We start from the raw sequence: 15,171 nt of genomic DNA, 5'->3' as shown, positions 1-15,171 counted from the left end.
GGAGACATGAGTTGAAATACATCAGCTCTTGGACATTATCCCAGATCAGACATACAAGCAGACAGGCATGATGTTTGGGCGGCGGAGTGACAGCTGGACAGGTGAATGTCCAGAAGTCAGTGGGCAGGCATAAGCTCAGCAAGAGTGGGGGCTGCAGCTGCCTTATCCAGCCACACAGCCACAGCCCCCAGCCCCCAGCCCCCAGCCCGTGGCGGTGGGAAGGCTCACCACATGCTTGCAGACTCAGTGGAAGGAGGGGGAAGTCCATTAGCAGCTGGAGCAGGACAGCCACCAGCTAGTTTCTTTCTAGGAGGAACCCCAGCCCACCCGGCTTGTTATACCAAGTTCCCTGTGGAATTGTTCAGATCAGGGGAGTGGTCTCAGCTTGTCTCTGCGTCTGGAGCCTTGTCCTAGACGTGGGTTCTGTCTGGTGCCCGCACTTCCCAGAAGTCTCTTGGGCTTCTCTGTCGCCTGCAAACAGGCTGGGAGGATGGAGGGGTGGGAGGACCTGGTAACCCCAGCCGTGCAATCACTTTGGATTATTTGGGCTCCTGAAGGCACCTGTGAGTGACAGGCAGAGCCAGCTGTTGCCTTGATCTGGGGAGGTGGCGGCAGCACCCTATCTGGCCAAGCCTCGCCCCTGCCGCTCGCCCGCTGGTCCTTGCAGACCCCACTCTTTCTGCACGGCCGGGGAGCGCAGCCTGAAGTGGAGGGCCCCCACTCTCCCCTGAGCTCGGGCCCTCTAAAATCCACCCGAGCTTGAATCACCTTCAAAGTCCAAGTCAGGTGACTGTTACAGATCCACAAGTTGAGATTAGTCTCTGATCTCAAGGTTTCTTGGAGAGAGCCCAGGGGAGCCTGATGCAGCCAGGCAAGTCTGGAGCAGTCTGGGGAAAAGGGCCCAGACAGCAGCAGAGCAGGACATGCACAGCCTCCCTCTCCACGGCTGGGTCTCATCTCCCTTCCTGTCTCCACCGGCACAAACTCGCTTTGGGACCAGAGTGGCCCACCTTGGTCACTGGAGAGCCTGGAACCCCAGTCATCTAAGAGAAAAGATGCCGTCAAGGAGCCCAGGGCGAGAGGGAAGAGCTAGGTGCCCTGCGATTGGAGCTCAAGAAAAGGGGCTCACGGGGACTTCTCTGGTGGCCCAGGGGCTAAGACTCCGAGCTCCCAATGCAGGGGCCCAGGTTTGATCCTGGGTCAGGGAACTAGATCCCACATGGCTGCAACTAAGAGTGAACAGTCCGCAACTAAAGATCCCACATGCTGCGAGCAAGACCTGGCACAGCCAAATAAGTAAATAACTAAAAGTAAATATTTAAAAAGAAAAGAGACTCATGGCTGAGAGAGGTGACTTCCATTTGGACTGGACACATATATCTTAATTCCCCGTTTAAACCTCAGTTACACAGGGGAAGTGAAATCTCAGGTATGGGATATACAAGTCATCTTGTTTCTCTCCCAGAAGTGACCCCAATCTCCCCACAGTACCTCTGTCTAGAGGTGATCCTGGTTCTGGCGGCTCACTGCCAGGCTTGGGGGCCTGCTCCAGGGCAGCCCAAGGTAAGCTGTTACAGGTTGGTCTTCTGAGCTCACCTGTTGGAGGCTGTTTAAACTGCCCACGGAGGAGCCTGCCTGAGCTCCCAAGACCATTCACAATGGGATGTATCCTAAGTACCTAACCCTGGGGCTGGTCCAGAGAACACCGCCCCTGAAGATGAGGGACTTGGCTGAGAGAGCCTTAGAAGTGGTACCACTCTCAGCCCTGGGCGCTCAGCTGGTCACAGGATGCTTTCTCTCCTGCTTCTCATACCTGTTCTCCCCTGGGTCTTGTCTGACTCTCTCAGGAAGGCTTTGGGGCTTATTTCTCTTCCTGGCCCTTGGGCCAGGCCAACCACAGGGGGCGGGCAAATGGCTGGCTGACTCTCTCTCCTGGTCCAGACGCAGGGGGATTCCAGCCAGGAAGAGGGTTCACCCTCTGGAACCCAGCTCAGCTTTAAGTGATACAACGCGGAGGCCTGAGCTTTAGTTTAATGATCAGATTCCAGGGTGGGCCGTCTTGGAAGTCAGTTAACAGTCGAGGAGATGGAAGACGCGCTCAGACTTCCTCATGGCTCTGGTAAACTGGCCAGACATTTCAGTCTACATTCACTTCATCCTCCTGACTGCCTGGGACCCAGACACCAGGTAATTGCCTGCCTTACCTGCTCCCACGTCCTCCCACTCCACCCTGCCCACGGGCGACAGACAAAGGGGCTGAGGCAGACAGCGGTCCGGCAGGAAGGCAGAGCCAGTGCGAGGGTTCAGGTCTTCCGCTTCTCTGCAGTTGGGGCTCGTTCATTTCCAGGCCAGTTCAGCCCAGGCAGTGTCTCCCCCTGCACCCCTCCCCACCCCCCGCCCCCGCACCAGTGGGGCACAGTTTGAGAGCTAGGCCCTCAGCTCGGGGGGTGTATCCGGCTGCCGACAGGGGTGAGACACGTGGAAGGCCTCCAAGGCCAGCAGTGACTTGTTGATGCGGCTGATGGTGGGGTAGGGAGTGAGGTCCACCTTGAACCTGCGGCAGAGAAACATCCATCTAAGCCGAGGTCTGCAGGGGCACAGCCTGTGGGTGGCGGGCGGGGGTAAGCACAGAGGCAGGGCTGGATGAAGCCCCCGGGGCTGGCTGGTGCAGGCCTAGGAAGGTGGCCCTGCTGGGTGGGGTCTCTGTTCACCGGGAGCTCTCTGGGGAGGGGCAGGTCTCCTGCGGTACCATCCACTGTTCCTACTCCAGGCCGTGGCAGTCTACACCACTTGTATGTGTAAGGCTGGTGCTGGGCATTCATATACAGATTATCTCCCCATCATTTCATGAGCTTCTGGAGGGGAGGGTGGAGAAGGCAATGGCACCCCACTCCAGTACTCTTGCCTGGAAAATCCCATGGACGGAGGAGCCTGTTAGGCTGCAGTCCATGGGATCACTAGGAGTCGGACACGACTGAGCGACTTCCCTTTCACTTTTCACTCTCATGCATTGGAGAAGGAAATGGCAACCCACTCCAGTGTTCTTGCCTGGAGAATCCCAGGGACAGGGGAGCAGTGGGCTGCCGTCTATGGGGTCACACAGAGTCAGACACAACTGAAGTGACTTAGCAGCAGCAGCGGCAGCTTAAGGGGAAGGAATGTGTCTACAACATTCTTGTTAAGTGTTTCCATGCCCATAACAGTCCCTGGCGTAGGAAATGGCAACCTGCTCCAGTATTTCTGCCGGGAGAATCCCACAGACAGAGGAGCCTGATGGGCTACAGTCCATGGGGTCTCAAAGAGTCAGGCATGGCTGAGCAACTGAGCACATGCGTGTGCATGTGCGCGCTCACACGCACACACACACACACAGAGCAGTGTTCAGCATGATGCCTTCCACAGACAGGTCTGGGCCTTCCTGAAGGGCCGATGGGAGGAAAGCAGAGCTCACCGCTGGGCACAGACACACCACAGGGGGGAGAGCAGGCTCTCAGAGGGTCTCCTTCAGGGGTGTCCACGGGGTGGGGCACCCCCTCTTGGGGGCAGGGACTACGAGGTATCCCCCGGGCTGCGGCGGGCATGGCAACGGTGGTACACCGGCTTCTTCTGGCCGTCTCCTACGGGCCAGAGTGGCTGCTGAGGCCTGGCACGGGGCGGGGACCTTGGCCAGTCAGGGAGAGTCTGCATGAGATGTCGCCTCAGTAGATGAAGTCAGGGCCTGACGGTAGGAGGAAGCTGGGTGTTCTGAGGCGAGCAGCCAGGAGGAGGAGAAAGGGTGCTGCGGCGCGCCCTTACCTGTCAGCATTCGCCACCTGAGGCGCTAAGCAGAGGTCAGCCATGGACACCTGCAAAGAGGGTCGGGGGGCTTGCATCAGGGGGCACACCCCGGACTCACGCCGGTGCCAGTACCGGGTGCTGGCCCCTGACACGGCCATCTGCCTCCGGCTCTTCTCCCCACCCCAGGCCGCCCTCCCCTGCCTGTCTCCCGTGGGCCGGGAGGGGTCTGTCCCTTGGGCAGAAGCGCTTCTCCCGGCTACGCTCCAGCTGCCCTGACAACCAGCTCTGTGGGTAGCCAGAGAAGGCCTGCCTGCCTCAGTGGACGGTCCTGTCCTCATTAAAAACCACCGCCTCCACCGGCATGTAGGGAGGGCTCCCGGCAGGGACGGAAGCCTCTGGGTCCGGGTGGGGGGGCGCTTGGGAACCAGAATTACCACAGGGCCAGGGCCTCTCAGCCTGTACTAGCCAAGGGCACCTGAACCCTAGAATCCTGTCACTGGAAGGGAATGGAGACACTGTCTAGTCTAATCCCTCATGAAACGCAGGACTGCCTCTGCATTTCGGAGACGAGGTCTTCGACTTGAATACCTTGAGGAACGAGAAACTCACTTCCTCTTGAGGCAGCCGACCAAGGGGACCCGAGGAGCGCCCCGTGAGCCAACTTCTGCTTAGCACAGAGGGCACCCTCCCCACGCCCACCGCAGCTGCCTCCTCGGGCAGCTCTGGAGGCCGAGCCTGCCCCGGGCTGGAGGGAAGCGGCTGAGTCTCAGGGGGAGACGGTGGCAGCCTGAGGCGGGCTGAGGGCAGGCCCGGGGAGGGGCTTACCTCGTCCCCCACACAGTACCTCCCGGCCGAGCTCTGCAGGATCTGCTCCAGAGCTGTGGGGAGGCAACACGGCAACTCTCACTCTGGGCACAGAAAGGGGAGCTCTGCCTTTCTGGCTTTGGCATCCATAGCTATGACACGGGCAGCTGTCTTGAGTGGCAAGGCTGGAGTGTGTGCGGGAGGGAATGCGGCCATCGGGCCTGGAGACGGGTGACGGGGTGTGGGGGTGCCTGCCCTTGGCAAGTGCAGCTACCGCCCCCTCCCATGAGAGGACAAGATGCCACGGCAGCGGTTCTCACGCTGCGGGGCGGGCGCTTTGCAGGCCTTGGCTTCCTGCCCGCAGTGGACAGTGGGGCAGAAGCTGGGCCACCCACCTTCCAAGGGCCTCGGGCGTGAGGCTCCCAGAAGTACCAGGGGTTCGGGTCAGGTTTGGTTGCTGCCCAACCTGCTGCCCCCTCGGCCCTGCCCATCCATGCCACCACAGTCAAGGCCAAAGGGCCTGGGAGGTTGCTGCAGATACCCGGGGCCCCGGGTGTGAGGGCCGTTTCTCTGAGAGGTCACTGGGGGCAGCTCACAGGAGCAGGGACTCACCGTTAAAGCCAGAAGTGATGGCCTGCTGGGCCCAGGTCAGCTGGTTCTCCTGTCCCACCTGCTTCAGGACAGACAGGTTCTGTGTGGCCCAAGGAAAATCAGGGGTTAGCTCTGGGAGCCAGCCTGAGCCCACCCACTCCGCCAAGGCCCCTCAAGCAAGCCCAGTTCCCATGTGGCCCTTGACTGTATACCTGTCCTACCCTGGACCCCGTGAGCTTTCCTTTCCCACATCTGGCCTCCGGGGTGGAAGGGAGGTGACGAGCCTGGGGGCCACCTTCTCAGGCTGCCTTAGAGGCCCCTGCAGTCTGGGAGCCTGTGACTCCGGTAGAGACGTGGAAGGTGGGGGGGTGCAACCCAAGGCCTCTCTCCCTTGCATCCAGTGCTTCTCCAGGACATGGTCCTTTGTGAGGAGGGGGGTTGATACAGGGTTGGGGGCAGGACGGGGGAGGCACACAGGACTAGCTTTCAGGAGATCTGTATATCTGTCTGTTCCAACCTCCTTTCTTAAAAAAAAAAAAACAAAAGAAAGCAACAAGGGGGCACAGGTGCACAGTCAGGGGTCTGTCGCACTTACAGTGACTCTGCAAAGTCACCCCATCTTTCTGGGCTGTTTTCTGTTTTTTGATCTTTGAGACTATACAGTCCATGGAATTCTCTAGGCCAGAATACTGGAATGGGTAGCCTTTTCCTTCTGCAGGGAATCTTCGCAACCTAGGGAATCGAACCCAGATCTCCCACATTGCAGGCAGATTCTTTACCAGCTGAGCCACAAGGGAAGCCCTGGGCTATTTTCCTATTTGCAAAGTCACTCCACCTTTCTGGGCTATTTTCTTTTTTGCAAAGTCAGGGGTTAGCACAGATGAATTTTTTTTTTTTAATAGATGAACTCTTTTAGCACTTTTCTGTTCTACCAGTGAAAAATTAAAAAAAAAAAAAAAATCTGAGGCGAATCCCAGTCTATGACACAGAACAGGTGAAAGGGAGGCTGCTCTGGGTGGAGGCAGGGCCTGGGTGGCTCACCTCTCCCTGCCTCCTTGCCCTTTCCCACCTCGGAGGGAGGTGGTGCCTCTGGAGGTGTCCTTGGAAACCTGGGGCATCTCGGAATACTGCTGGGTCCCTGGGGGATGGGTGTTTTCTGGCTCCCCTCCTCCCTCTGCCCCACAGTCTGGAGCCAAGTCCCTGAGGTCCCCTCTATCCTCCTGCCCCCAGCCCCTGCCCACTGACGAGCTGGGTGCTGCAGGGTGGGCTCGCAGGAGCAAGGGTAGGGAGGGAGCCCACACACACAGGAGCCGCACCTGCAGGGGCTGGATGCCGCTGGCGATGAGGTCAGACACCATGCGCACCTGGGCCCTCTTCCTCGGGTCCCGAGGCAGGAGTCGTGGCGTGGGCCGGGTCTCCTCCAGATACTCGATGATAGCCAGCTGTCCAGAGGGGAGCAGTGAGACAGGGACCAGAGGGGGCGGCCGATTCTTCCTCCTCCACTCCCAACACTGCATTGTGTCGCTCAGTCATGTCCGACTCTTCGTGACCCCACGGACTGCAGCCCGCCAGGCTCCTCTGTCCGTGGGATTCTCCAGGCAGGAATACTGGAGTGGGTTGCCATGCCCTTCTCCAGGGGATCTTCCCAACCCAGGGATCGAACCCAGGTTTCTTGCGTCTCCTGTGTTGGCAGGCAGGTTACCACTAGTGCCACCTGGGGAAGCCCAAATCACCACCCCACCTTTTTTACCCTTCTTACCATCCTCCCCTCGAGCCCCGTGAAGCCAAGCGGCTCCCCAGGAGGATGAGCTCATTTTCAACCCTTGTCCTACAGAGCATGGGCTTCCCCCTATGCTTAAGTCTCCTCACTTCCCAAAGCAAGCGGGCAACCTCCCTCCCGTGTCCCTCCTAAGAGCTGGGCGCCTTGCGTAGACACAGGTAAGGAAGGGCTCTGAGGTCTTCTTGTCCAGGCCCCATACTCATGTGGGGTCTCCCAAAGCTTCCACTCACGGACTGGCTAATGGTGATTCCATCAATTTTCAGGGCTGGCACCTGCTTCATGGGATTCAGGGCCTGGAATTCTTCAGAGAACTGTGGAGACGAGGCTCTGGTGGACTGGGTGGCCTGGCCTGAGTCAGCTAAAGCAGAGCGGAGCAAGCAGGAAGCCCCCAGCCTACTGCCCACCTGCACCCCCCTCCCCTGGGGAAGGCCCTGGCTCTGAGCCCCAGGGTGACACCTGGGGGACTCTGTGCAGAATCCCGAAGCCCAGTGGCAGCTGAGACACAGGCTTTGTCCTGATGGCCTGGCTGTGTGCTTGTCCCTGCATCTCGTATGTGGCCACCAAGGCACATCGCAGGGTTCACCGTGGGGCAAGGACCGGCTCAGCACCCGGCCTCCTGGAGCGTGCTGTGGTATGGCATCTGGAACCTGGGCCTCCCGTGGCCCAGGCAGCTGCTGCACAGCCTGCCGCCCTGTCCCACGAGGGAGAGCCAGCAGCCTCCTCCGGCCGTGGGGACTGCAGGGCACAGGGCTACAGGGTTCCCCTCTCGTGGGCAGAAGGCTGCATCCCCTGCTGGGCCCCTCTCCGAGGCCTCTGTCTCTTACATCGTGGCTGGGGGGCGGCCTCCTTACCTGCTGGCCCCCATCCTTTATGAGGTTGACGGCTACTGTCTCATAGTCAATGTTTTTCAAGGCCAGAGCTATGAGAGATGGCAGACAGCGGTCAGGTGACCACCTCCAACCACATTCCCCAGGGCGACCAGGGAGATGGAATCTTCTTTCTCTGCACCACTCGGGGAAGTCCTGGACCCTGCTTCCCATCTCCCTTGACCAGCACCTGCTCTGCTACCCCAGGACCTTGACCCTCTGCCTCTCTTCCTCCTTGGCTCACTGTGCCCCTGGGGAGTGCTTGTGCCCCCATGCTGTGGGCCCCTGGAGGACAGCAGGGAAGTGTCCCCATCATCTCTGCCCCCTGCAGGGCCTCACCCAGCGGCAAGCAGGGCTGATGTGCTGGAGACACGCACTCATTCCCCTGGCCAAGGCCATCTGAGTGAGGGCTGAGGGAAGCCGTTCAGTGACCAGGCAGGGCCCAAGTGGACCAACGACACTCTGGTTCCATTTAGAGAGGAAGCCCTTTCTAATCCATTCTCTCCATTCTCCAGGCTGTTGACTGCAGATTCCTAGTAGGGTGCCAGGACTCTCTGGTGGTCTCAGCGCGGCATAGCTGGGACTCCCAGTGGCTGGATTTCCTCTCCTCCTCTGATGTCTCCCCACTCCCCACCACCCCTCCCAGCAAAGTGAGGGTAAAGCAGTCAACTGCAGTGGAGGAGGCTGTGTAAGTGTGCACACTTGTGCATTAAAATACGGCGATGGCCGGCATCAGACAAAGGAATGAGGGGAGGAAGGTGAGGCATGTCACAGTCTGCAGAGAGCCTGGAGGACACTGGTCTCCGTCAGCTGTGGTCACCTCCACCCTGGAGGGTGAGCGTGGTCGGGGCCGGGCCGGAGGCCAAGGCACACCGGACCCACAGAGACAGCGCCCACGCTGCCAGTCTGGCCCAGCCAGGGCAGAAGCTCTGGGCCAGGGAGGGCGTCTTCATCAAGGAACGTGTCCTCGGGCAGCCCAGTGCTCTTGCCCACCGAGTCTAGCAAATACCAGGGGCCCATGGGAAGAGGAGGTCATGGAGGATGGCTTCGCAGTCAGGACCGGGCTCCTGGCAGCAGGCTGCCTGGATTCAAATGTCATCATGTTCACCCACTAGCCACGCGGCCTTGGGCAGGTAACTTCATGAGCCTCTGTGCCCGTTTGCCCAGCTGATGGGCAGCCCAGGGTAGGAAAGAACATGGACTCTGGAGTCAGACTAGCTGGGTCAAATTCCAGCTCCGCCCCTTAGTAGCTACATGACCTTGGGCAAATCCCCTTGGGCAACCTCCCTGTGCCCGTTTTCCCACCGGTACAATGGTGACACCAACAATACCTCCCTCCTAGGGTTGTTCAGGTTTAAATGGAGTCAAGGGCACAAAAGCACTCAGCACCATTCTCTCTCGGCAAGAGCCTGTGACTCTCAGCTTGGCCGAGGGCTGAGTGAAGCTGAGGGAGAGAAGGGTCAGATGAGGGCTGCACTAGAGGGGCCCTGGTTTCTCCTTCCCTGAGGCCTCTGGGGTTGACACTGGCCAGTTCTGTTTAATTTGCCAGATCAAATAAGAAGTGAGGAATGCCAGCTGTTCTCTGCCAGTTGCCAAGGACCTCTGAGTTCTCTGAGGTTGCCTGAAGCATGGTTGCTATGGGGCTTTGGAGAGCAGTATGGGAGAGGTAGCGGGTCCAAGAGGAAAAACAGCCCGTTCCTTCCTCTTGTTGGCTTTCCAAGGTAGACATGCCTTCAAGGCTGAGGGCTCCAGGAGATCTGCTGGGGGTGGTACCCCCAGCTTTTCACCCAGGATTCCCTCCACCCCACCCTGGCTCTCAGTGAAGGCACAGCTCTTACCGATTCGAACTCTCCATGAGCAGGAGCTTCGGAAATAGGAATACAGGATGGGCTGAGGAGAGAGGACGAGGAGGCACGTTAACCCATGCTTGCTGGGTTCTCAGCTCCAGAAGTCCACTGGAGGGGAGGCAACTCCAGGCCAGGAGGCTCCCAGCAAGCCAGGCCTCCTTCCTTAGGCCTGCATCGGCAAAATTCAGGCCAGACTCAGAGCTATCTGGGCTAGAGGCCTTGGGGGTCATGTGGTGACTCCAACTGTGCTGCATGCATCCCTGAGGTCCCAGAGACTCCCCACAGGGGAAGTTAGTCTGCAAATGCTTTCCTTACCTTGCTCGACTCAGCCATGCTGCTGTGGTGACCCCTGGCCTCTCAGGGAACGTCCACTCTCACAGAGCTGCAGGGCAGGGGGAGGAACCCTAAAGGGGTGGATCCTACTACCAGCCAATGGGATGCTAGGCTAAACAGGCATAAGGGGAACTTTGAATCTGGTCAGAAAGGGCCTCTTGAACTTGTGGGAAGCTTATGCTTCTGGTGGAGCCAGGTCTGGTGTCCTGGGCAAACAGGGAGGCCTAGTTTTGAAGTAGTAGTTAATGTGATGCAGTGGGCTGGGAGCTGGCATACTTGGGGTCTGGTCCCAGTGCAGGAACTAGCTTTGCATGACTGGGCACAGAGCCTTGCCTTCTCTAGTCTTCAGCTCCCTTGTCTGTAAAACAAAGGGTTGCCCTAAAATGATAGTTTTATACCTCTGACAGTGGCAGAGAGATTGGGAAATCTAATTTTCTGAGCTTTGGAGCCCATTTCTTTCAACATTCCACCTACCAGTCCTCCATGCTCTCAAGAGATCTCATTAAAAGCCAAGGAATATGCCCATAGACTCCACAGTTGAGGTCACAACCTGGCAGCCCACAGTGTTCTGTTTGGTCTATACTGTATTTAAAAACCTTTCAATTAGTTGCTAATATTAAAAATCACATTGTTGTATATATAAATCCTGTTGCTTGTTTTTTCTTAAAAAGGAAAAAAAAGTCTGGAGATACTGGACTGTTTTCTGAGTAGCCACACTGACCAAAGACAATTAATAACCCCCTTTAGAGAAGGCATCGGAGAAGGCAATGGCAACCCACTCCAGTACTCTTGCCGGGAAAATCCCATGGACGGCGGAGCCTGGTGGGCTGCCATCTATGGGGTCGCACAGAGTTGGACCCGACTGAAGCAGCAGAGAAGCCATACCCTCTCAGATCTGCCACGGCCCTGTCTCTCATTTTTGTTGAAGCCCCTGAAGGCAATAGCATGTGAGACATCACCTCTGAACTTTCGGGGACTCAAAGTTAGTCTCTCTGGTGCTTCCAGGTACCCAGCATTTCAAAGCAGAACCCAGGACAGAATGACCAGTAATTAGCACTCATGAGTCTTCCAGCAGACACATATGTAGCCTTATGGATGAGAGAGAACTCAACAGAATTTCTCAGATCAGCCCTGTCTGCCATCTCTCTGACTATAGACACTTCACCCAAGTTTCCTCCTGCTTCTGCATACACCAGGTCACCAAGCTGCTTGCTCCCTGGCCCTGCTTTCCTCATCCTTGAATGACCAACTCCACCTTCCATGCAAGTGAGGACACAGTGGGAACCCAGTCCTCCTAAGTGAGTTCCTGAGACTGGGCGTTCCAGTCTATCCTGAAGGCAACTTTCATGGGGAAAGTGAAGACAGTTCTGGACAAAAGCCAAGTGATAGGCAGCAGGCATTCTTGGAGGAAGAGTTTGCTGGCCACAGCTAAATGTACCCTGCTCCAGGGTATCTCCCTTTCCTTACCTGGTTAGGCTGGAGGGGGCCCTGGGGCCAAGAGGCAGCGACTGCTGAAACACAACAGAATCCCTGCAGCTGCTGCTGCTAAGTCGCTTCAGTCGTGTCCAACTCTGTGCGACCCCATAGACGGCAGCCCACCAGGCTCCCCCCGTCCCTGGGATTCTCCAGGCAAGAACACTGGAGTGGGTTGCCATTTCCTTCTCCAGTGCATGAAAGTGAAAAGTGAAAGTGAAGTCGCTCAGTCCTGTCGACTCTTAGCGACCGCATGGACAGAAGCCCACCAGGCTCCTCCATCCATGGCGTTTTCCAGGCAAGAGTACTGGAATGTGTGTGGTGCCATTGCCTGCTCCAAAAGAATCCCTAGAGAGCCCCAAACATTAGCTTAGAATCTCTGAAGAAACACCTTACCTAGTTACAGTTATACCTTTGACCTGTGCTAAGGGTGACCACAGAACCACTGTAAATGCCATTAAGCCCTCACGTTTCCTACTTACGGGCCATTGGCAGATAAAATGAAGGGTGGTTTCTGATCGCTTATGATACCTGATTAAACCATCCCGTGTTCCTTTTTGCATTTTCAGAGCTAAATTTTAAGTGCAAGTAAAATATCCATTTCATCACCACTCCTGGAGGAATTGTTTCCAATTCAAACATGAATTCTTACCATTCCAGCAAATTTTATTTTTAAACCATCTCTTACACACGATTTTCGAGAAAGGGTCCTAAACTCCCATTTGGGTGTGGGAGGTCTATTATTATCAAAGCGATGTTCTATTCCACCTAATGTTCCTGCCACCTTCCTTTGAGCTACAATCGCTGTTTTCAGTCTTTTTTTTTTTTTTTTTCAGTCTTTAATAGAGAGATTGATACAGTGGTTTCGGGACAGGCCTGGGAAATGCAAATTAAAAGTGGTAAGGTCCCCAAATGATTGTTATGACAAGTGCCACCGCCTCCCCTTTGCACGCTCTCAAAATGCAAACAACCCTGAAAGGCCGTTTGCTGTTAGACCCGTCAGGCTGACTGCCGGGAAAATATAAGCAGGACCGAGCGCGGAACAGGGAAGACAGAGAGACGACGCTTAGGAAGCCCCAGCGGGTCGAGCTAGGGGATGGCGAGACTAGTGTAAAGCGAGGGGACGACTGAAATAACCCGCGACATCTCGGGCCCAATCCCCACTCCCACCCCCGACCACAGCGCAACGCGCAGGCGCAGAGCCGAGTCCGAGCGGCGCACGGCCTGCTGGGAGTCTTTGTGGGAGCTGTGGGCGGAGCCAGGCGGTCACCTTTGACCCCGGCCCCAGGTCGCCACAGTGTTTCTAAGCAGCGGCCCCTTGCCCGGGATACGCGGCACAGACCTTCCCCACTTGCATCTCGCGCTGCGGGCGGCCCCTCCTTCCGGATCAGGAAGCTTCGCGCCTGCGCCTCTCCGACTCGGCGACGATTCGGGCCCAGTGGGACCCCAAAACGTCAGAACTTCGGTTTGAGTCTGAGTAAAAAGTGAGGGGCCGGCCCCCAACACGTCAGAACTTCGATTTGGGTCTTGGTAAAAACGAGGGGCCGGATCCAACACGTCAGGACTTCGGTTTTGGTCTCGGTAAAAGTGAGGGGCCGGACCCAACACGTTAGGACTTCGGTTTTGAGCTGGGTAGAAGCGAGGGCCCGGCCCCCAACACGTCAGGATTTGGGTTTCGGTCCCGGTAAAAGCAAGGGGCCGGCCGAGCATGAGCCCCAAGGTCTCGGGTAGCTCGGCCCGCCCCGCCGCCACGCCCCCAGCCCCGGCGCCGCTGGGAGCCGCAGCTCCCTGAGCCCGCCTTCTCCCCGGGCCGGCGCAGCTCGCGCGTCATGCTCTGCGCCACTAGCCGCCTCCTAGCGGCCCGGGCGGCGAGCGCCCTCCCCGCCCACCCCAGAGGCCGGGGCCCGGCGCCGCGCAGCCGGCGCAGGGAACTACATTTCCCAGGGCACCCCGAGCTGCCCCCTGGTGACTTCTTGGCGGGGCGCTTCGCGAGACACAGCGTGCCTGCGGGCCGGAGGGCCATCCTGAGGAGGGGAAGGATGCCGCCGGCCGCGGGCGGAGGCTTGGCGGGATCCGAACTGCGCCCCCGGAAGGGCCGATGCGGGTCCCAGGCGGCTCGGGCCGCGGGCCGGGACGTGACCACCGAGGCGGCTACAGCGCGGAGCCCCAAACGGTCTGCTCCTCCGAGCTCGCGGCGCTTCGAGGCGGCCGGCCGGTGGGCCCTGCTGGCCCTGGTGACGCTGACGTCCTTCGCCACCCGGTTCCACCGTCTGGACCAGCCGCCACACATCTGGTGAGTGCTGGTAGAGCCTGGGCGGGCACCGTGGCCACGCGGAAGGAGGGGCGCGCCTTCTCATTGGCCCGGGGTCGCGGAGGGGCGGGATTCACAGTGGGATGGGTGGGGCCCCCTGGAGGTGGGGCATACAGGTTGCCGGGGTGGCCTCTGGCCAGGTGCATCCCTCGCGAGAAGGAATAGATTTTAGCTCTGGTGGGTGGCAGTGGGATTCCTCAGTATGTGAGGAAGCAGCCTTCCTGTCTTGCAGACTATTCTGCAGTGCCTCACGTGACTTTTAAAGATGCTCTGAACTTTTCCAGGAGAATTGGAAATCCTTAGTATAGAATTTCCTAAGCCCGAGTTCCTAATTTGCAGGGTGTCCTGGCCTCAGAGGGTGGGGGGAACGTTCCTAACAGGGTGTCTCATTATCGGGAGCCTGAACAACTTGTGTGTCCATGGGTGATAACAAGGGTCCCACCTGGCAGGTCTGGGATCATCCTGTGAGGAGAGACATATTTTCTTAAAGATTTTGTTGGACTGAGTTGCAGCAGTCAAATTCATTTAAAAAGCTTCAAGAGTCTCCCGCTGGAAGGAGAAAGAGCTTTATAGGATCTGAAAATGGTTAATTTGTTTGGCCAAGAAGTGATTCTATGTTTTCTCCGCATCACTGAGGAGAAAGTTAGTGTAGAGGTTGGTAGAAATGGAACTCCTTGACTAAAAACCAAGATAACAGATGGGGTTTTACCCCACTTGGAAGCTAAGGAATTAGCTTGTTATTATTTCATGAGTGTTGACCGAATATATGAGACTCCTGGGTCAGAGTCAAAAGACTAACTACTCATGGCAGAGGAAGCAGGATGAATATGGGCAAGTTGGATTCAATTTCTCATGGCCAGGAAGCCCCACGTGGTGATGCTATGGGCTCAGATGGATGACTGCGCACACAGTGGGTTGCCTTGCAGCTAAGGAACAAGCCTGAGGGATTTACTGTTTTACAGCAAGCAATAAGCAAGCATACTTTTTGTCCTAGAGAGAGACGTTATCTCATCTCCCAAGGCTGCTGGATGCAAACAGAACTTTGGGAAATGGTCCAGGTAAAGTGCAGTGAAGGCCCTGCATTCTGAGCATACCCAGCGAGATGTGTGGAAGTACAAGGGAGCCATGGAGGACTGTCTTTCACAACAGGCTCATCGCTTGATTTTAAGCTGTCGTGGCTTTTAGCAAATCTTCATAAGCATGTGCAGCTCCATTGGCTACTCTATGTAACCTGACTCACAGAGGCAGGGACCAAGTCTGTTTAATTTGTCTCATACAAGACTTGATTAAGGCTGCTCTCACCAGGACTCAAAGCAGCAGGGTGAGGCCAACCTGTGATATTAACCTCTGCCCTCCAGGGTCCTGGATTCAGCCCACCTAGGAAGAATT

The 15,171-nt window shown here is 57.3% G+C and overlaps 2 protein-coding genes across 6 annotated transcripts in view; one reads left to right on the top strand and one right to left on the bottom strand.

Moving 5' to 3' along the window:
• Positions 1-2,015: 2,015 nt before the first annotated feature.
• On the bottom strand, positions 2,016-13,181 carry GSTZ1 (glutathione S-transferase zeta 1). 4 transcript variants are annotated; one of them, XM_043472646.1, is made up of 9 exons: positions 12,814-13,004; positions 9,657-9,708; positions 7,804-7,871; positions 7,183-7,263; positions 6,489-6,614; positions 5,194-5,272; positions 4,603-4,655; positions 3,796-3,845; positions 2,016-2,554 (listed from the first exon to the last, which is right to left on the bottom strand). In XM_043472646.1, the coding sequence occupies exons 1-9, from the start codon at positions 12,826-12,828 to the stop codon at positions 2,428-2,430; spliced, it is 651 nt and encodes a 216-aa protein (XP_043328581.1). In that variant the 5' UTR covers positions 12,829-13,004; the 3' UTR covers positions 2,016-2,427. The 4 variants fall into 4 exon arrangements, with proteins under 4 accessions (XP_043328581.1, XP_043328580.1, XP_043328578.1 ...); XM_043472645.1 differs by lacking the exon at positions 12,814-13,004 and adding an exon at positions 9,981-10,760; XM_043472643.1 differs by lacking the exon at positions 7,804-7,871 and having other exon boundaries at positions 12,814-13,181.
• A 32-nt stretch (positions 13,182-13,213) lies between these two features.
• Positions 13,214-15,171, top strand: part of POMT2 (protein O-mannosyltransferase 2) — a 44,367-nt gene continuing 42,409 nt past the window's right edge. For both annotated transcript variants that reach the window (XM_043472642.1, XM_043472641.1), the window contains exon 1: positions 13,214-13,764. In XM_043472642.1, the coding sequence (XP_043328577.1) occupies positions 13,301-13,764 (464 nt within the window). In that variant the 5' untranslated portion in view covers positions 13,214-13,300. The remainder of the gene's footprint in view (positions 13,765-15,171) is intronic.

This window comes from Cervus canadensis, chromosome 6 (assembly GCF_019320065.1).
Source record: "Cervus canadensis isolate Bull #8, Minnesota chromosome 6, ASM1932006v1, whole genome shotgun sequence".
Classification (NCBI taxonomy): domain Eukaryota; kingdom Metazoa; phylum Chordata; class Mammalia; order Artiodactyla; family Cervidae; genus Cervus; species Cervus canadensis.
This window is presented reverse-complemented; position numbering and strand designations above follow the sequence as displayed.